The following is a 20,915-nucleotide window of genomic DNA, read 5'->3' on the forward strand; positions in this document are numbered from 1 at the left end:
ACACAAAAGGCACCTGATGAAAGGTCAAATGTACCTGAAGGTACAGGGAAAAGAAAGCTAAGCTTTGGTTACCTTGAGCGCCAGGACGGACAGGACTGTCCCAGCACCAGTTCTCTATCTTCAGGTCAAAGTTCCAAGTCTGAGTCCGATCCAGAGAGACCCACTTCTGAAAAGTGCAACACTGGGGTTGAAAGTGAGTACTGGAAAACAGTGCGGCTTAAACACAGTAGGAGTGGAGAGATTGGATGGAGTGAAGATGATTCTTGCTCCAGACAAGGCAGTTTTGAAGAGGCAGAGTGCTGCACAGGTGAAGTGGGCAGCTGGGTCACATCAAGAGTTGGGAATACGTGTACAATGGGCATCTCAGATCAAATATCTATCTTATCTGGTAAGCACAACAATTCTCCTGCTAGTACTTGCAGTATAGAGGATCAGAGGACTTTGAAGCAGTACAATGTGGATATGCTCCCTGAAGAACCTTTTTTGAGCTACCATAATTGCACAGGAGTTTGTGGCTGTCCTCAGAGCTCTGTTTATCAAACTGACATTTATGGCAATGAAAAAGTCTATGCATCATCTGTGTGTCTAAGTAACAACTTGACTATGACTGAATTTAAAGCAGGTTTTCATGAATCTTCCTCCTGTTTGAATTGCCCAGTAAAGGTTGCCTTTAGAAGTGAGTCAGTAGAAAGTGTGACTGTTGAGCCATCCAGTAAATCATCAACAATGGACAGGAACCTTCTTTATGAATGCACATCACTCTATAATCAAAATGTCCCTGCTTGGGAGCCTGACTCTACTGATGCCAGTAATGTGGCCTCTAATGTAAAAAAGTTTGGTAAAGCTGTTCTTGACATTAAAACTGCCTTGCGGGGTGCACTGAAGAAGCTGGACGGAACTACTGCAGCATTGCCTGGTGAAAAATTTGAAGCCAGTCCACTCATATCCCTAAGTGAGGAACAACAAGGAATAGTAAATGTCCAGTGTATAGAAACACAAAATGGAGAGACACCTCAGATAGAGACATTTTGTGTGGAAACTCCACAAACAGGGACACATAATTCAAAGCAGGCTCAAGCCACAAGTACATCCAGTGGCTTTATGGAGACACCTGAATGCTTCTCCACCCAAGCAAAACCAGAATCAGAGTATGCTGGAGACAGTGAACACCAGCATAATACTGAAGATTCAGAAGATCCAAAATCTTCAAGGTTGGACTCAACCACCAGTAATTCCACCGATGTTCACTTACCACAGTGCCTCAGCACAGACCATATCCCAGCCTCTATGTCCTCTGAAAAACTAGCAGTTGAAAAGGAGCAGGGAACACTAGCAGGGGAAATGCAGCCTTCCACCATGTCCTGTACTGAAGCTGGAGGAAGTGAAGCAGAGCTAAGTTGGAGGGATGCACGTCGTTTGAAGTGCCTCAGGAGTTTCCAACAGATCCTTAGGGAGAAACGAGAGTCCAAAAGACATCTCTATATGGCGACGATGTCAACATTTTCTGAGGATGATTTCAATCCAGGTATATATAGTTTTGAGGCCCAAAACCTTGCTTCTTTACAAATGTGTAAAATGATCTTGGCTGGATTTGCAGTTTTGCAGTGTAGTTTCTTTGAACTCAGTCAAATATAAATTTACTATCTTGTCAGATATAGAAAGTACGTTATTCTGCTTACTTTGTCCATGGCCATGCATGTGAAATGTTTGATCATGGAAATAATTTAAAGTCTATACCAGAATAGTGTTGTAATTAGGTGTTGTCTGTAAAATATTAGATCTGTAATTAGGTGGAGAAACTGCTGACTTGTGTAGCCAGTGGGTGTTTGTTCCATTCCTGCAGATGTATTAACAAGCACCCTGCTTGGTGTTGAACCAGTCCTATTCCCCCTGCTCGGGGCAAACTAATTACACTAATTGAAATGAAAAGAAAACAAACCTGACATGAAAGCAGAGTTTAGGGATAATTTAGGAGCCATTATAAAATGAATAAGACATCTCAATAAAACTTTTATGAACTCTTGTAGATCAATTGCATAGTCCCCACAGTTATGCAGCTCGGTCTCCTGGTCCATATGTATGTATGCATGTATGTATGTACATAGACTAGCTTAATAAACTCCATGTCTGCAGATGCAAATATGTTCATGGACAGGGAGTTTAATTGCTTTTTAGTGTTGTCTGATGTCTGGTTAAAAGGGCTGTCTGGTTCTGATTAAACATGGTGTGATACCTTGATGTACCATTTGTTGTTTTCAGATGGCAGCCGGGATGAAGATCAGGTTATATCTTTTTCACATTGTCCACAAATGCCTTAATGTGTTAGTGTTGTTTGCAATGCTAAAGGTTAAAAATATGTTTGTAGGTTTTTAAATGTGCATGGTGCAAACAAGCCCTTTGATCTAGGTTTACTGCATTGTGTTGAATTACTAGTGTCTGTATTTTATTTATTTTGTTCTGATTTGTTCTCATGGCTTGTTTTCAATGCTGCATTGTAAATATTTCACACATTTTCAGTCCATGTTATTGATTGTGGCTCATTCTGTATAAAAGTATCCCTCCCGGTTTTAAAGAAATAAGTCATATAAAATAGAAACTGTGATAGCAGATAAATCATAAGGCCTATTGCTGAAGTAGCTGAGTTAGAGTTTCATAGCAAAGATTTTTTTTCACTAGCTATATTGTTGATATCATTTGCATGATTGCTTTCTTTGCGAAAAGTTAAGTCTGCAGCTTTCTGTATTCATTTAGTATCAAAAACAAAAATCTAGCACCCTTTCTCAGTGTTAGATTAAAGATCATATTTTTTCTGAAAAAGTAAATTATATTGTAATTTTTTGACAGAAAGTGGACATTAAAACCCTTGAGTTGTAGGTTTCTGAGCCCCTACATGTTTAAGCCTGTCTTGACCAAAAATTTCCTCATGACTAGAAGATGCTGATTGTAGTCATAAACATAGTGGTGAAACTCATTCAACCAAACAGCTGGGCTTTCTCTATTCCTTTCACTCTCACCTCTCACTTTGTTTCCCCATTTTCAGTATTTGCTGTTTTATTGTCTACAAGCAGTTCATTTTTGCTCTTGTAACACATGACAATGTGATCAATCTCTCGTCTCTAACAGAATATCAATGGAGACCACATCAAACATCCATGGGCCAAACCTAGGTATGATCTCTCAGGTTTTTACACATTAGCTGTTCTTCATCACTAATTTTTCAGAATACTCTTTCAGTATCTTTTCATTTATTTATCTCTGCCTTTTATTTTCAGTGGAGAAGGAATATTTGGCATTGATAGCATGCCTGATCTTAGAAAGAAGAAGCCTATCCCATTGGTTAGCGAAGTGGTGAGCTTTTTTTTTTTTTCTTCTCTTTTTTCTTTCCAAAGTATTTAGCAAACTATGACACTAACATGGAAACACAATTTTCTGTCACATTTCTTAGTAATATTTCCTCTATACTGGTTTTATTGTCATGTATACATATTAACCTTACTCTAGCCTATCTCTTTTCTAACCTAGTTCTTTTAATTCTTAAGTTAAACATATAACTGAAACCTCAATAAACATCTAATTTTGTCAATATTTTTCTAATGCTTTCCATCATTACCAGGCCATGGTAAGTTAACCTTTTTATTAGTGCATCACTATGCACTGTAACTTTTTTAGTTTGATATTTAGCTCAGAGCAGACTGAAATGGTATCATTTTCTTAAGTTTATACATCATTGGTTTAGGTGTGGAATGTTATTTAAGGTACAATGCCATATGTAATATATAAATATCATAACAATGAAAAGTAGAAAATAATTCAAGAAATTCAAGAAGTATTTAATATATTTCTGATTATGCCTATTTCAGTAAGGCTGTTTAAATGTGCTTAAATTCATTTTCAAGGTTTGATTGCATCAGCTTTGGTTTACTGCTCAATTCTGCTGCTAAGGAATGTAGCAATAGTGCTATATGTTCATTGAATAACAGTACAATATGTGAATGACATGACATTCTGTCTATAATTGGTGTGTCTTTCATCCAAAAGTGTGCTCTTCAGACTAGTATTGCGGTAAAACAATTGTTTGAAGAGTAGCTAAGAGCTGTTTTTGTTTATAATGGATTTTGGAGGCCATATATTTGCAGCTGTACTTTGCACCCATTTAATACAATTTTTAGGTTAAAATGTATATAAAGATAAATAAGTTAATACCATTTTTAATTTTCTTTTTGTCTTCACTAGTTCATTTTAAAAGGTCCTGCAGTGTGACACATGAATTATTGTTCATAGAAAGCTACGTGCATATTAATGATAAAAGAATTAGCAAAACCAAGATAATTTTAGATGTAGTATTCCACAGGACATGTCAAATTCCCAAAAGTTTTCAACTACCCATGCACAGTTTATAATTAAGCAATCCGGATGATTTTGATGGATTTTACTTCTAGATGCTCTCTGTTCAAATACTGAATAAGCTAAATAAATACTGTATGGATTTGATGGGATTTTTATGATGTTACAACCTAAAATATTTCTTTTTTACATCTGCAGAAGGACTGTTTTTTTGTGCTATTATTCTCCTAAAAATATCATATTGATGCTTGTATTAACTGTAGCTTGCAGGTATTTTTTCATTGCAAAAAAGGACAGACAGTTTTTAACTGAACTTCAGCCATGACCTACCAGCCCCCTCACCCTGTACGACTCACAGAAAAATTGACGGCTGGAGGAAAGATAAAGACCAGCCATTTGTGTGCTGAATAGCTTTCACTAAATATGAGAGGATAAATTGTGCTTTTAGCCTTGCTCTCGTGGAAAATAAATCATACATCTGGTTTGCTGGTCTGCTTGAAATAGTCCTTTAGACTATTTTCACATGGCATAGAAGTCTTTGCTTATTGTGTGTTTTTGGTGCCATTCGTTGTGATGCAGCTGGTATATGGAAATTCAAGTTAGCAGTGAAGCACTAAGAAGCAGGCTGCCCTTAATGGGCAAATAGTGTTTAGCATAGTAATGTGAGTGCTGTTAAAAACAGACATGGACTAGCATGTGCCAACAGTTCAAGAAAACATTGCAGACAATAATGCTGTCTTCATAACTTGATGGCCAGTAAAGCCTAAAGCACACTGCATGAGCACAAATAAACAGAACCAATATGATATGATGATTGCTACAACTAATAATAGTATAATTAAGCAGATGTTGATTTTCGACCGTTGTTCCTCTCTCAGTCTCTGGTGCAGTCCAGGAAAGCAGGGATATCACACGCATTAGCTGTACGCTCATCACTGAAGGATGAAGAACTGGTAAGACATGCAAGATACACATCAACATCTCTTTCTGTCTGCCTGTCACTTAATTTATTAGTGGTGTTTGCTAAGGCAAGCATCACTATTCATAATGTTCATACATGAGAATAGGAAATGAATGATACTTCAAATCGGGTGACTTGTTGAGGAGAGGTGTGCTATTACTTTTCTAAGCAATCGAGTGTGGGATTATCATCTGGACAATAAAAACAGGCAAAAAATTATGTATATTTACATAGACATAGGTATATATCATTGCTAGACACTAGAATATCATAGAGGCTTGGGGGAGAGCACTTATGACTTGGACCAGTATGCAGTCACCTGCAACACACAAGCTATGCCCTAGAAACCTCCTAAAAACAATATGTAAAGCCCGAAGCATTGCACTTAAACCACTAAGAACTCCTTCGCTTCTGCGTTGCATTTCTTCAGAAAATATAAAAATGTAGTTTTACTTGTTGTCTTAAACTTTTGGAACACATTTTTATTGCAAACAAACTAAATATGGGGGTGTATACCCATAACATGACATCTGTATTTAGATAAAGATGCCTGATGTCACTCTCATTTGGTCATCACTGTGACACCTGTCTGCCTACTCCTATAACAACACCAAAAGCCTTAACAAGAATTTATAAAGCACATATTACGTACCTACAACTATTTTGTTCTCCTCACCACTTTTGTATTTTTCTGTTTTAGCCCTCTTTACAGCTTTCTGCCTTTTCAACACATCCTACATATTATCTGGCCTTTGTTTGTTTTGAAAAATTTTAATATTTGTCGTCTTCAGGGTTACAACAAGGGACCATTTCTGCCAGAAACTATTTCAAATTGCCTTCTCCTTTTTTTTTTCTCTCTGTAGAAGAATCATGTGTACAAGAAGACACTCCAGGCTTTGATTTACCCTATTTCTTGCACTACACCCCATAACTTTGAAGTATGGACGGCCACCACACCCACCTACTGCTACGAGTGTGAGGGTTTGTTGTGGGGTATTGCACGGCAAGGCATGCGCTGCTCGGAGTGTGGAGTCAAATGCCACGAAAAATGCCAGGAGCTCCTCAACGCAGACTGTTTGCAGAGTGAGTCACAAATAAAAGACAGGAAAAACAACAAAAAAACATCTTGTTAAAATCTTGTTACTAGTGTTTACACTACAATTGATTGTTCAAACCTAGAGGCCTTGCGGAGCTGAACACAGCAAAACCTAACGTTTTTCATTTACATTAGTAAATGTACTGCTGTCATATTCATATCTCTGTGTAGAATACATTGTTGTGATACATTGTATTGCATGCAAGCAGTATATTTATAGAGGTATCTTATTTTGTCGCATTATAATTAGTGGTCGACCGATATATCACGAGGCCAATAAATCAGCCGATATTCTGACTTCTTTAAATTATTGGCTTCGGCCGATACATTTTCCCATTTGGCTGATTTGTTTCTTGAGGGTGCCAAAAATCGTCTACTTGCATGTCAAGTCAAGTCATTTTTATTTGTAGAGCACCTTTCACAACACACATCGTTTCAGAGCAGTTTTACAGAAAATCATGCATTAACAGAAAATGAAACTGTAATATCTATAATGTCTTAAGAGTCATCATTGTGTAGTTTGATAAAATATGATTGTGAATTGTGTTTAAAAATAAGTAATTAAATAATTATTGTATTTAGAAACCCAGTGAGCAAGCCGAAGGCGACTATGGCAAGGAACACAAAACTCCATAAGATGTTGTTTAATGGAGAAAAATAACCTTGGGAGAAACCAGGCTCAATGTGTGTCTTTGAAGTCCATCCTGGATTAACTGCAGAAGTTCACATAGATGCAATTGTCCTTGTTAGTTGCCTGATGAAGGGTTTTGTTGGCAGTTAATTGATAGTCTATGTATTCCATTTCAAGAGTGTAGTCCATCATTAGACCTAGGTGATGCAGGCAGAGATCAGTTAGGTGCATTGCAGTTCAACCTGGCTGGTAATTTCGATGAGGTCTATCCTAAGTCCAAGGTTCAGGCAATGGCTTATGAAGTATCCCATGTCTTATGGTTGGAGTTGGCATCAGTTCATCCTCTGAAGTCCATCGTAATAGACTGAAGTGATGATTGGCTGGCACCGGCTGCTATTAGTCATCATCAATCAGCGACACGTAGCAGTGGAGTCAACACGAAGCAGGAATGGAGCTGGATCCAGCCGGTTCTGGTGACCTCAGGATTGGAGTCCCGAGGTTGAGACAGGGAAACAAATAGAATAATATTAGCATAGATGCCATTCAATTTATTGAAGAGTTATGGATCATGATCAGTGTTTCTGGTTCCGGCAGACCTAACTAAAGCAGCCTAATTGTGAGTTGAAGGATAAATTAGGTGTATGCCTGGCTAAATAGATGAGTCTTTAGTCTAGACTTAAACTGAGTGAGTGTGTCTGCATCTCGAACAGTGTTAGGGAGACTATTCCATAGTTTAGGAGCCAAATATGAAAAGGATCTACCTCCTTTTGTGGATTTTGATATTCTAGGAACTATTAACAGGCCAGAATTTTGCGATCATAATGAATGTGATGGAATATATTGTGGTAGAAGGTCAGTTAAGTACTGTGGAGCTAGACCATTCAAAGCTTTGTATGTAGTTAACAGAATTTTAAAATTAATATGAAATTTAACAGGTAGCCAATGTTACGACGATAAATTGGGGCTAATGTGATCATATTTCTTGGTGCTAGTCAGCTCTCAGTGTCTTAATTTAGCAGTATTTCTTAGCTGGAAGAATGCTGTTCTACAAACATTTTGGTCATTTGATTTTCAAAGGACAGATTGGTATCAAATATACCTAAGTTCTTTGCTGTTGAAGACGATGTAACAGTACATTCATCGAGAGACAAATTATATTTTAGTGGCTTGTTTTTAGAGGTTTTTGGTCCAATAATTAGTACCTCTGTTTTGTCAGAATTGAGTAGAAGGACATTTCTGGCCATCCAATCTTTTATTTCATTGATACACTCTGCTGATTTGGAGACTTGTGAAATTTCATCAGGTTTTGAAGAAATATAAAGTTGGGTATCGTCGGCATAACAGTGGAAACTTATTCCATGATTCCTGATAATATCTCCCAGGGGAAGCATATACAAGGAGAAAATTCCTCATTTACACAGACAAAGTGGTAGCGGTCTGCTAAACAGGACCTAAACCATGCTAATGCAAGTCCACAAATGTCAACATAATTCTCTAGCTTATTTAAGAGAATGTTGTGATCTATCATGTCTAATGCAGCACTAAGATCTAAAAGCACTAGAAGTGAGATGCAGCCGCGATCAGATGATAAGAGCAAGTCATTTGTAACTCTGATAAGTACAGTCTCTGTACTGTGATGGGGCCTAAATCCTGACTGAAATTGTTCATATATACTATTTCTCTGTAGAAATGAACATAGTTGGGAGGCTACTACCTTTTCTAGTATTTTCGATTTAAATGGATACAAATCGGAGATTTGAAATCGGTCTGTAAATAGCCAGTTCTCCAGGATCAAGTTGTGGCTTCTTAATAGCGGTTTGATAACTGCCAATTTAAAGTTTCTTGGGACATGTCCTAAGGATAGCGAGGAGTTAATAATATTAAGAAGAGGTTCTGAGATTACAGGATTTACCTCTTTTAAGAGCTTAGATGGTATTGGATCAAACATACATGTTGTGGCTTTTGATGTTTCGATAAGTTTTGTTAGCTCTTCATGACCTATGACAGCGAAGGATAGAAGTTGCACATGAGGAAAATTATGAGGCACCAATTTTACTTCTGATTATTTCAATTTCATTAGTAAAGAAATTCATGAAGTCATTACTCTTGTGCTGCAATGGAATATCTGGTTCTGTTGAGGCTTTATTCCAAACCAATTTAGCCACAGTATTGAATAAACACCTAGGATTGTTATGGTTATTTTCTATGAGTTTGCTAAAACATGCTGACCTGGCAGCTTTTAGTGCCTGTCTGTAGCTACAGACACTATCCTTCCATGCACCGCGAAATACCTCTAATTATTTATTCTTCCACTTGCGCTCCATTTTCCGAGCTGCTCTCTTGAGAGCATGAGTGTGATCATTGTACCATGGTGCAGGGCTTTTTTCTTTAATTTTCTGTTATTTCATCAAGTTCTTCTAGGCTTTGGGGCTTACTGAGTGTATGAGATAGATCTGGAAGATTATTAGTGAAGCTATCTTTAGTGGTCAAAAGAATAGTTCTACCTGAATGATAGCATGGTGTGGATTGAGTAACATTAGCTGATCGCAGCATACAAGAGATGAGGTAATGATCTGAGATGTCATCGCTCTGTGGAAGAATTTCTATAGTATCAACATCAATTCCATATGACAGAATTAAATCTAGCGTATGATTATGGCGATGAGTTGGTCCTGTCACATTTTGTCTGACTCCAAGGAGTTGAGAATATCGATAAATGCTAATCCCAATGTGTCATTTTCATTATCTATGAGAATGTTGAAGTCACCAACAATTAAAGCTCTATCTACAGCAACTACAAGATCTGATAAAAATTATTATATTAATTAGCAAATTCACCAAGGAAATCAGAATAAGGCCCGGGTGATCTATATACTGTAGCAAAGGCAAAAGACGACAGAGTTTTTTATTTATATCTGACGGTGTCACATTAAGCACTATAAGTTCAAAAGACTTAAACTTATATCCTGTCCTCTGAGTAACACCAAAAACATCACTGTAAATTGTAGCAACACCTCCTCTTCGACCCTTCAGACAAGTCTCATGTTTATAACAATAACCTGTGGGAGTAGATTCATTTAAACTAATATATTCATCTGGTTTAAGCCAGGTTTCAGTCAAACAGAGCGCATCCAAACTATGATCTGTAATAATTTCATTTACAATTAGTGCTTTGGTAGAAAGAGATCTAATGTTTAGTAGCCCTACCTTCATATGATGTTTATCTTTAATTATTTTTGTTTTGTTCAAGTTTGACCTTAATCAAATTTTTTCTAAATGATTTAGTGAGAGTTTTGTGTTTGGTAGTTTGGGGGAACAGACACAGTCTCTGTGTGATATCTAGGTGATACAGTCTCTATGTGTTGTAGTTTATGTGACCTGTGTGATGTCTCAAGGCAGCTAGCAGATGTTCGGATTAACCAGTTTGTCTGCTTCCTGACCTGGGCCCCAGTTAGTCAAATACTATCATTATTAAGACTATGAGCCAAATTACTAGAGAGGAGAGCGGCACCTTCCTTGGAGGGATGGAGTCCGTCTCTCTTTAGCAGGTCAGGTCTACCCCAAAAACTCTTCCAATTGTCTATAAATCCTATGCTATTCACCAGACACCACTCAGACATCCAACCATTGAGTGATGCTAATCTACTATAAACCTCGTCACCACAATGAGCAGGGAGGGGGCCAGAGCACATTACAGTGTCTGACATCGTTTTTGCAAGTTCACACACCTCTTTAACATTATTTTTAGTGATCTCCGACTGGCAAAGCCAAAGTCAGCAGTGCTGACATGAATAACAATTTTAGAAAATCTATGTTTAGCATTAGCCAGCACTTGTAAATTTTATCTGATGTCAGATGCTCTGGCACCCGAAATGCATTTAACAATAATGGCTGGAGTCACTATTTCCACGTTCCTTATAATAGAATCACCAATTATTAGGGCTCTTTCAACATGATTCTCAGTGGGGAGAATCGATTGGAAATCCTAACAGGAATGGGAGAGTGGTGTCGCTTTGCTGAGTGAGTATGCTGCCGAGATGTCACCCAAACGCCCTGCTGCTGGGGCTCTAGAGCCGGAACCAAAGTGTTTGTGTTGCTCGTTGTACTACCCGCATCCGAAACAGTATCTACTGGCTTCTCTTTCTCACTGACCTCCACTAGCGTTCAGATGCGTGTCTCTAACTCATTAAAGTTCTCCGTCAGCCTGACTAATTCCTTACATTTATCACATGTGAATCCCTCACTGCTGATGGAAGAAGCTATTGTAAACATGTGACATGCAATGCAGGAAGAAATAACATGAGCGGATGCCATGACTGACTTTAATTGATTGTTGTTGTTGTTGTTGGTTGTTCCTGAGAGGTGAGGGTTTGAGATCGATGTGAATTCCTCACACAATTGTTTGTTGTTATGGTTGTTCTTGATAAGCGGTGCTTTGAGATCTGTGCAATAATCCGTGTAACACAGAGGAGAAAAACAGGTGCACACTGTAAAATGCGCGCAGTTTAGTAACGATAAAAATAGAAAGCAGATGCATGCAGAAAATGCACGCAGGTGAATCACGATAAGAGAATAATGCGGGGGAAAACACGATGCGTGCTAAAAAATGGCAGATGTTAAGGATTAAAAGCTGAAAACAGATAGATAAGCAATGCTAAAAAAGCTAGCAGGCTACAAACACAGACTCGAGCTAAGCGCCAGCAGCAACAGGTAAAATACACACAGATGAAACAGTAGAAAAGCGGAAAAACCCAAAACATGCAGTAAAATGACAAAGGATAAAACGATGAACGTATGAGAATAAGAATAAGCAATGCTGAGCAGGCTAGCAGGCTACAAACACTCCTGCAGCGTGCCGTCAGCAACAGGAACAGGAAGTCCCATGTTAAGCGACTGAGACATGTAAACGACCAGTCACGGTTCTTTTTGTTGTTACGTGCCTGTAACAGTATAAGGATGGGCAAGGAGGAGGCGGGAACCGGCTGAACAGTAAACATAAAGTTTTAATGCCAAAATCAACTTAAAACCAACATAAACATGCAGCGTGGCCGCGTGCATCTCTATCTCTCAAACTGGCGCCTCCGGCTCGTCTTTATCCCCCTACCGGCTGATTAGCCCGATTCAGGGCCGGCCGTGTGTCTTCATGGCCCGGCCCCACCCTCCTCCTCATCACACTCCTCCACTCAGGTCAGGGAATCCCCGGACATGACGCACTCCCCTCCCTTCCTGGAGCCTGTCTGCTGGCAGGTCTTCCCCGCTGTTCTGGAGCCCTGAAAGAGACTAGGGGAGGGAAAGATGAGAGGGAAAGAGCGAGGTGGAGCAACAGAAAGAGAGAGGAGAGAGAGAAAAACTTGTTAGCCGGCTCCAGGATGCCCTGTCGCCTGGTCTTCAACTGCTCCTCCACCCTCTGGCAGATGCCAGCTCGCTCCTCCCCCGGTGGACGGCAGCGAGTCCTCCGGCTCCTGGCAGACGGAACCACTACTCCCCTTCTTCGGTGGACGGCTGCAGCTCCTCCCGGCTCTCGTCGGCCAGCAGCGACCTTTCTGTCCCCAGGCAGAAAGCCGCGGCTGCTCCTTTGGCGGACAGAAGTGGCGAGGACTCTGCGACAGCGCATCCCTCCTCCTTCCCGGGTTTCTTTACCACTGTAACAGTATAAGGATGGGTAAGGAGGAGGCGGGAACCGGCTGAACAGTAAACAAAGTTTTAATGTCAAACTCAACTTAAAACCAACATAAACAAACATGTAGCACGGCCGCATCTTTATCCCCCTCCCAGCTGATTAGCTCGATTCAGGGCCAGCCGTGTGTTTTCACGGCCCCCCCCCCCCGTCACAGTGCCATCATGTTACTACAATAATAGTTCGGTGTGCAACACAGTGTCATTTAATCGGCCCACATATCAGAGATGTGACAGACGGGTTTCAGCTCATATTATTAAAGTGCTCACCTGTTTCATTCTCCCTCTCTCTCCTCAACAGTTCCCTGTAACTTTTAACTGCCGTGTCTAATGACAAAAAGGCAAATATTCATAAAAATAATATCATATACCATCTGCAAATATGCACATATCTCGTTTAAACAGATGCAATAAACAAATCTCACAAAACTTGAGCAGATTCAGCATCCTGTGGAGCGCTCATTTATCTACCTTTAAAGCACGTATTCTATCAGCCTCTCCTCAGCAGTTCCCTGTAACTTTTAACTTTCTTTCTAATGATAAAAGGCAAATATCAATAAAACTTCTATTATATACCATTTGCAAATATGCGGATATCTTGTTTAAACAGATATAATTCACGAACCTCACGAAAATCCAGTGTTTTCTTCCCATTGAGCACTCATTTAATATCTTCCTCTGAAGCGCGTATTCTGTCAGCCAGAATCAAAACTTCAGGATCAGGATCAAAAGGTCCTCTGATTCACAAATTAGGATGGTCACTCCGGGACAATCCAAGCAGGCAATCCAGGCTGTTTAAACTGTCATGAGAAGATTGCTTCTCACACTGGACCAGCACAAACGGGTGAGTGCAACTTCAAAGTAAAAGCGCTTCACGTGTGCTATAAGTAAATGTCTTATTCACTATACACTGTATGTACAATTGGTTTGATTCTGTATTTTTTGAGAAACTGTGTGTAGTGTTCTGCACAGACTTCTTCCTAATATACTGACAATTTCTTCATGTGCCAATAAATTACTAAAATTTGATGACTGAACAGAAATCAGAAGAAACTGCTATCTACCATTTAAAATGCAATATTATTTTTTAGATTCTTTTTGCAAAGATAAAGTTTTGTGTGAAATTAAGTAAATATAGTACTAAATATGAGTTTATTAATTTTTAGCATAATATTTTGTTTATGTTATATACTATATTAAATTGTGTGACATATTGACATTGTATCGGACTATCGGCCACCCTGCTCTCTGTATAGCAGCATTGGCCATTAAAAACCCATATCGGTCGACCACTAATTATAATGCATGGAATATACATTATGCATGGGCATTTTTTTATGTCTTCTCTTGAGATCTCGACTGTTCATGAGAAGTCTCAGGAATACAAATTATATAATTTTTTTATTTTTTTATATCAAGTTATATCATGGGGCTGTTGAATGCTTGATTCTAAAGTGTGTAGTTAGTTTTCAGTAAACACCCGGCTATGAAGTAGTTCCAGGTCTTGACCACATAATGATTCCATATAACGTACAGACTACCACAGCAAAATCACCATATACAACAAAGACATTGGTTAAGTAAGTCGAATAAGAATGACAAACAGTGTCTGTAATATCCTAAATTTATTTCAATTTCTGTTGGAAAGCACCCTTGCGCTCCCTCCCTCTCTCTTTTGCTTTTGTCTCATCCACTCTCACACATTTAATTCTTCATTGGACACCACCATTAAAACAAGGTACAGCAGGTGTCAAATATAGTATGATTTTCATGTCCTTTCATTTACTCAAGACAGAGCTCTACGACAACACCGATTTGAAGCATTACCATAAGTACCAAGCAAACAGAGCCTTGATGTCAATGCACCCACGCAACCTGATCAATACAACAGTTTCTAACAGTTTCACCTTATGCGCCAGAGAAACTAGCAAAGTGGATTTACAGGTTATAGAGTTGTCAAAAGCTATTATGAGGATTTTAAAGTGTTCAGGGGATGTCAAACAACTGGAAGCAGAGCGTTGAGATTTTAAAACATGAGCAGGGAGATTATGAAACAAGAGTACTTAATTCATAAATCCACAAGATCCTACCTTCACGCTGTGGATGTACTGATATTCTTCTGTGTTCATGAAACTCCAAAAGACAACACAAAATCATTTCAAATATCTCTGTACGACACCTCTGGCCATCTTTTCGTGTCATTCGCCCATTGTGTTATTGTTAAGATGAGCAGATTTTTTGAGTGTTAAACCGGGATGGGGGAAGGGTGCAACTATATTTATAAATACACACACACACACACACATATACATGTGAAAGTGTATGTTTTATTTTATATATCGTTTACAACAACTTTAATCACATTTAAGCCTCTAAAAAATGTAGGGTGACAAATTCATTTAAAAAAAGTACAATTGTAATTTGCATGTGTAATAATACGAGCTGTCACTGTTGGAAATTTCATGTCAACTACACATTTTAACACAAATTATTAACAAATTGAAACCTAAAAATTAAGCAGAATTACACGGATAACAAATAACGCTTGTATCATGAAAAGTGCAGTGTGTCATAGCTGTCTGAATGTGATTTGCCAGGTCTAATTTATCTCCGCAGGTGTCAGAAAAAACATTTAGAGTGACACCTCACTAGCATTTTCACGTAGTAAAGGGGTGGTGTAGACTCACACCATCAACTCTAAGTGAAAAAACTTTCTTTGCTCCCACACGTAATCCATTTTGATCGACTCTTCTCAGTAGCTTCAATACAAACAGGAAGTTAGATGACAAAATTCAGAAGAGCGGAGTACGGAAAAGGGGCGGGGCTGAATAAGGTGAATTCAATCCGAGATATCTCTTTATATCTGTGTAAAGTACCCTCGCGCTTCCCCTCTTCCTCTCTTAAGCTCACAACGGACGCACACACATACGCTTGAGCTGGACACATAGCGTTGATGTCAATGGACTCCTGTGACTTAATAAAACAGTTAGTAGCAACAGGATATCTATATACAAGGATGGTGACACTTGCTGCTGCTGAGAAGTATACTTAAACTTACATCTTGGTGATTTGAATGGATGTTACTGCTGACGAGATGGCAGCAAACACAGTTAATAATCCCACACGCGATCTCTCTCAGTTTTCTCTCTCTCACTTACACACATGCACACATGCACTACCTTGTTACTACAGTAAGTGCTTAACAGTAGTACAAGCCTCTATTACTAGTTCTAAATTTTCGAACTAGCAACGAAGGCTTGTGCTAGACCAAAGCAAGACGCTGAATCCGTGGTGGAAGAAAGTAGTTCCATTCACATTTTAGCGACAAAAACCAGAAAATGTCTTGAGATAAAACTCTGAATGATATCATAGGGCAGGGGTATCCAATGTCCTGCCCCCGGGCCACCTATGGCCCTCCGATTGCTCCGATGCGGCCCGCGAGAGACTTTAGAAATAGAACAGAATTAGGCCCGCTATGGAGAAATTATATGAAATTCATATTCTGGGCACTGGATGTCACTATCACATGCAGCCACTATTCACAGCACATCGTCTCCGCTAGTGTGTTCTGTGTTGTCACCAGCTTCATCCACTGGCAGAGATCAACAGGAGATTTGAATACTCTTTATTTCCAAGGATGAAGCACCCTGCAGAAAGAATTATGCATTTATTAAAGGATTGACATCAGGCAAGTGGGCGCCCTGAACTCCACCAGCCATCTCATTTCCAACCACCCACAACCCCCAGCTGCCCCCACCCCAACAAAAGTTGTTGAAGGGTGTGGGGTGGGGGGGTTGCTGAAGCGAGTTTTGCCCAGGACGCCATACAATCTAGAACAGCTACTGCTTCATAAAGTGATAAAATGTAATCTGATTCTGATTATTGTGATTGGTCACACCCAACACTCAGTAGCAGATCTATATGTTCTTTGCAGTGCCACTGAATGGATATCAAAAAGATAAAAATGTGAATAAATGAGTATAATACTCTGTATAAGATGCATTACTGTTCCATTATAAGAGTTCTTTGTGAGTGAAATACCCTATCCTTTATTTACATGTAGGGCCTACACAAGCATACTATAGAGCACAAATTATAATTAAAACTTGCATAATATTAAGCTACAATATAAAGATTATGCATAGTGGCAATCTATTTTGTGATTACATAGTTGCTAATTTTTTTTGTGTGTGTGTGTGGATTTTTTTTCCCTTTTTCTCCCAATTTGGAATGCCCAATTCCCAATGTACTTTTAAGTCCTCGTGGTCGTGTAGTGATTTGCCTCAGTCTGGGTGGTGGAGGATAAATCCCAGCTGCCTCCGCGTCTGAGACCACCAACCTGCGCTTCTTATCACATGGAGCGCGTTGCCACTGAGATATAGCACGTGTGGAGGCTTCACGCCATCCACCATAGCATCCTTGCTCAATTCACCACACGCCCCACAGAGAACGAACCACATTATAGCGACCGGGCCAATTTGGTTGCTTAGGAGACCTGGCTGGATTCACTCAGCACGCCCTGGGATTCTAACTAGTGAGCTAGTGAACTCCAGGGGTGGTAGCCAGCATTTTTTTTACCACTGAGCTACCCGGGCCCCCACTTCTTCTAGCAATTTTTTTTTAAAATTATCACAGCGATGTGGCCCGCGGCACCTTATTTTTTTCAGTATTTGGCCCCCGAAAAAGTTTGGTCACCCCTGTGTGGTAACCATGGTATAAGCGAAATCATCCAGTCTGTTGAATTATTCAAAACTAAGGCACGGTGTGCATTATTTTTCAGTAATTCAGCGGTCCATTGTCAATTATTCCTTACTTATCTTACATTCATTTATAACGCATGATCTCAAACAAGACATTAAAATAATAATACATACAGTTACTTATATTTGGACATTTTTTCACTTCAGTTTGTGCCACTAGTGTTGCAGAGATTACACTCATCTACATTCACCTTTTAACACCTCTCTCTACAATTTCTAGGAGCTGCTGAGAAGAGCTCCAAAACAGGAGCTGAGGACAAAACCCAGCATATCATCTCAGCCATGAAGGACCGCATGAAGATCAGAGAGAGGAACAAGCCGGAAATCTTTGAGATGATCAGGCTTGTGTTCAGTATGACCAAACTGAACCATGCACAGCAGATGAAGACCATTAAACAGACTGTGCTTGATGGAACCTCCAAATGGTCTGCCAAGATCTCAATCACAGGTATAAAAGCCTTTCAGGAACAAACGCGGAAGCGGTTATTGTCTCTGAACTCTGTATGACTGATGATTGTAATATATGCAGAGTCCGTGTAGATGCTTTCATTCTGTTGTTTTCTGATTTCATTCACTGTCATTCAAGTACTGTCATTCACTTTTGCTAATAGGAGTTTTTAATTACATGAAACACTGTGTCAGTGCTACTGAAATTTCAGTCTTCCCATGTTCAAAATTTAATTAACTTAATTTTACTGGTAATGCAAATTAGATTTCTTTTCTATCAAACTATGTGTGTGTGCATTTGTGTTTCCAGTGTTGAGTGCTCAAGGCCTGCAGGCTAAAGACAGAACTGGTTCCAGTGATCCATATGTGACTGTTCAGGTTGGAAAGACCAAGAAGAGAACCAAAACTATCTATGGTAACCTCAACCCTGTGTGGGAGGAAACATTCAACTTGTGAGTCTGATACAATATCATAGTTTCTCTCTGTTCTTTTGAAATCCTATCTTTTCACTGAGATGTTCTTATTCTTACAGTATTTCTTACCAGTGTAACCAGACCAAATCTATAAATATTTCATGTTATAATATTTAATGCTACAAGAAAATGGCTATTATAATGGGTATTAACTGCATTAATACATGATCTGATATGGCCATGAAGTGCCTAAAATGCCTGAAACCCTGGGGAGAAAAAGTAATTTGTAATTTGTGGCTAATTGCTTTTATTAAACGGCAGCAACAGCAATACAACAAAAACACTAACTTTCAATTTGTAATTACATTTATTATTAGTAATAATCACAGGGAAAAAATCTTCCACCAAAATGTTATAGTTTATTAGCCTAACTATAGTTTGTTTACAGTTGGCAAGCAACATAGTAATTTAATGCATTCATATTAAATTTAATTGATGTGCCGGCACAGGAATGCAAATATTGTATATTTTACACTGACTTTGAAAGTGGCTCAATCAGAATTAGAGTCAGAACTATCCATTTTATAAAGCTGCTTTTGGTTTGTTCACAAGTTTGCTCTATCCTCCCCAGTGAGTGCCACAATTCATCTGACCGTATTAAACTGCGTGTATGGGATGAAGATGACGATATAAAATCTCGGGTAAAGCAGCGTCTGAAGAGGGAATCAGATGACTTTTTGGGTCAGAGCATAATTGAGGTCCGAACTCTCAGCGGAGAAATGGACGTCTGGTATAACCTTGGTAAATTCTGCAATATCTGTGTTTGCTTGTGTGGTACTTTTTAATTTATCTGATTTTGATCTTTTTTTTCTCCGGGGCTTTGAAAGTATCACCCGTGTGCTATTGTATGTCACAAGAAATTAAACAATCTGTCTGGTTAAGGGTCTCTGGTGTGTAGAAGGAGATAAAAGTACAATCTATGGCTAAACTATGAACTGTAATCTGTAAAAAAAAATAGTTCAAACTATTCTGAACTTTTTTCATTTTTAATGTTGTAATAAGCCTGGTCAGATAAAAATGAAATAATGGAGTAATTTGCATGCATTTAGAATGAAGAAATAAAATGTTATCTGTGATACAGTATATGCCAAATTTTTTTAACTACACTTTCATGATTAATTAAATATATGTCTAACGTTGGTGCTGGACCTTTAATAGTCAGTCGGTTGGTTTAACAATTACTCTCTGGCCACATGGCTTCTCTCTCCTTAGATATGAATATTATAGCAGTGGGACAGCCATCCTTCAGCTTAGATTTTTATAAGAAGCATAGTGTCTAATCTTTTCACAATGGCTTCCTCAACCAAGCACTTCCTCACAAAGAAATCAATGATAAAATATTTAGTGCACAAAATGGTAAAATTATGATCATTAACTGATGTCATGACTGATATTCTGCTAGACTTAAATCTTGAGTGTGTAATCTCAGAAATTGAACATACAGTTGGTTTTTAAAAAAAATTCAAAAAACAAAATCCGGTATGCTCAGAAGTTCTTCAAAAAATATATGAAGGTGCTCTTGAATGAGGAAATAATAATCCAAAAAGAAAAAAGGAAAATCAAGGCACACTTCCAGATCAAAAATATTGTTAAAAAGCCTTTATTGTCAATGGCTATAACAAAAGAGGGCTGCAAACCTATGCATATAGGCAAAATTGCCTTCTTCAGGGTGCAGCCTACAACACACAAAAGTGACTTAAGGAAAGACCCTCATGGGGGGCCTGGGTAGCTTAATGAGTAAAGACGCTGACTACCACCCCTGGAGTGGCAAGTTTGAATCCAGGGCGTGCTGAGTGACTCCAGCCAGGTCTCCTAATCAACCAAATTGGCCCAGTTGCTAGGGAGGTTAGAGTCACATGGGGTAACTTCCTCGTGGTCGCTATACTGTATGGTTCTCGCTCTCAGTGGGGCACGTGGTGAGTCGTGCGTGGATGCTGCGGAGAATAGCATGAAGCCTCCACATGTGCTATGTCTCCGCAGTAACGCATTCAACAAGCCACATGTTAAGATGCACGGATTGATGGTCTCAGACGCAGCGGCAACTAGATTTGTCCTCTGCCACCCGGATTGAGGCGAGTCACAACACCACTACGAGGACTTAGAGCGCATTGGGAATTGGGCATTCCAAATTAGGAAGAAAAGGGGAGAAAATTAAAATAAATAAATAAATAAATAATAAGAAAAGACTCTCACTTCATTATTGCTAAACTGGGTATACCTGCTCAGAAACAAATCACTAACACATCATTTAGTGTCAGAAATCCACTAGGTGGAGTATATCTAGGTACTTATATCATAGTAAATTATGTCACAATAAAGAGAGAGAATTTTTTATTTATATATATATAGAGAAGAGAAGTGGCCCAAGCACTGATCCCTGAGGCACCCCAGTAAGTAGCTGATGTGGCTTGGATACCTCACCCCTCCAGGCTACATTGAAGGACCTACCTGAGAGATAGGAATTAAACCAGTCAAGCACAGTTCCTGTGATACCCAGCGAGGAGAGGGTAGAGAGTAAGATCTGATG

The 20,915-nt window shown here is 39.1% G+C and overlaps 1 protein-coding gene across 3 annotated transcripts in view; it reads left to right on the top strand.

The window, feature by feature from the left end:
- Positions 1 to 807: 807 nt before the first annotated feature.
- LOC127418384 (protein unc-13 homolog B-like) overlaps positions 808 to 20,915 on the top strand; it is a 69,160-nt gene continuing 49,052 nt past the window's right edge. For all 3 annotated transcript variants that reach the window (XM_051659033.1, XM_051659042.1, XM_051659050.1), the window contains exons 1-9: positions 808 to 1,525; positions 2,260 to 2,282; positions 3,124 to 3,167; positions 3,273 to 3,348; positions 5,223 to 5,297; positions 6,169 to 6,388; positions 17,689 to 17,916; positions 18,226 to 18,367; positions 18,960 to 19,129. In XM_051659033.1, coding sequence (XP_051514993.1) covers positions 1,102 to 1,525; positions 2,260 to 2,282; positions 3,124 to 3,167; positions 3,273 to 3,348; positions 5,223 to 5,297; positions 6,169 to 6,388; positions 17,689 to 17,916; positions 18,226 to 18,367; positions 18,960 to 19,129 — 1,402 coding nt within the window. In that variant the 5' untranslated portion in view covers positions 808 to 1,101. The remainder of the gene's footprint in view (positions 1,526 to 2,259; positions 2,283 to 3,123; positions 3,168 to 3,272; positions 3,349 to 5,222; positions 5,298 to 6,168; positions 6,389 to 17,688; positions 17,917 to 18,225; positions 18,368 to 18,959; positions 19,130 to 20,915) is intronic.

Source organism: Myxocyprinus asiaticus, chromosome 3, assembly GCF_019703515.2.
Source record: "Myxocyprinus asiaticus isolate MX2 ecotype Aquarium Trade chromosome 3, UBuf_Myxa_2, whole genome shotgun sequence".
Classification (NCBI taxonomy): Eukaryota; Metazoa; Chordata; class Actinopteri; order Cypriniformes; family Catostomidae; genus Myxocyprinus; species Myxocyprinus asiaticus.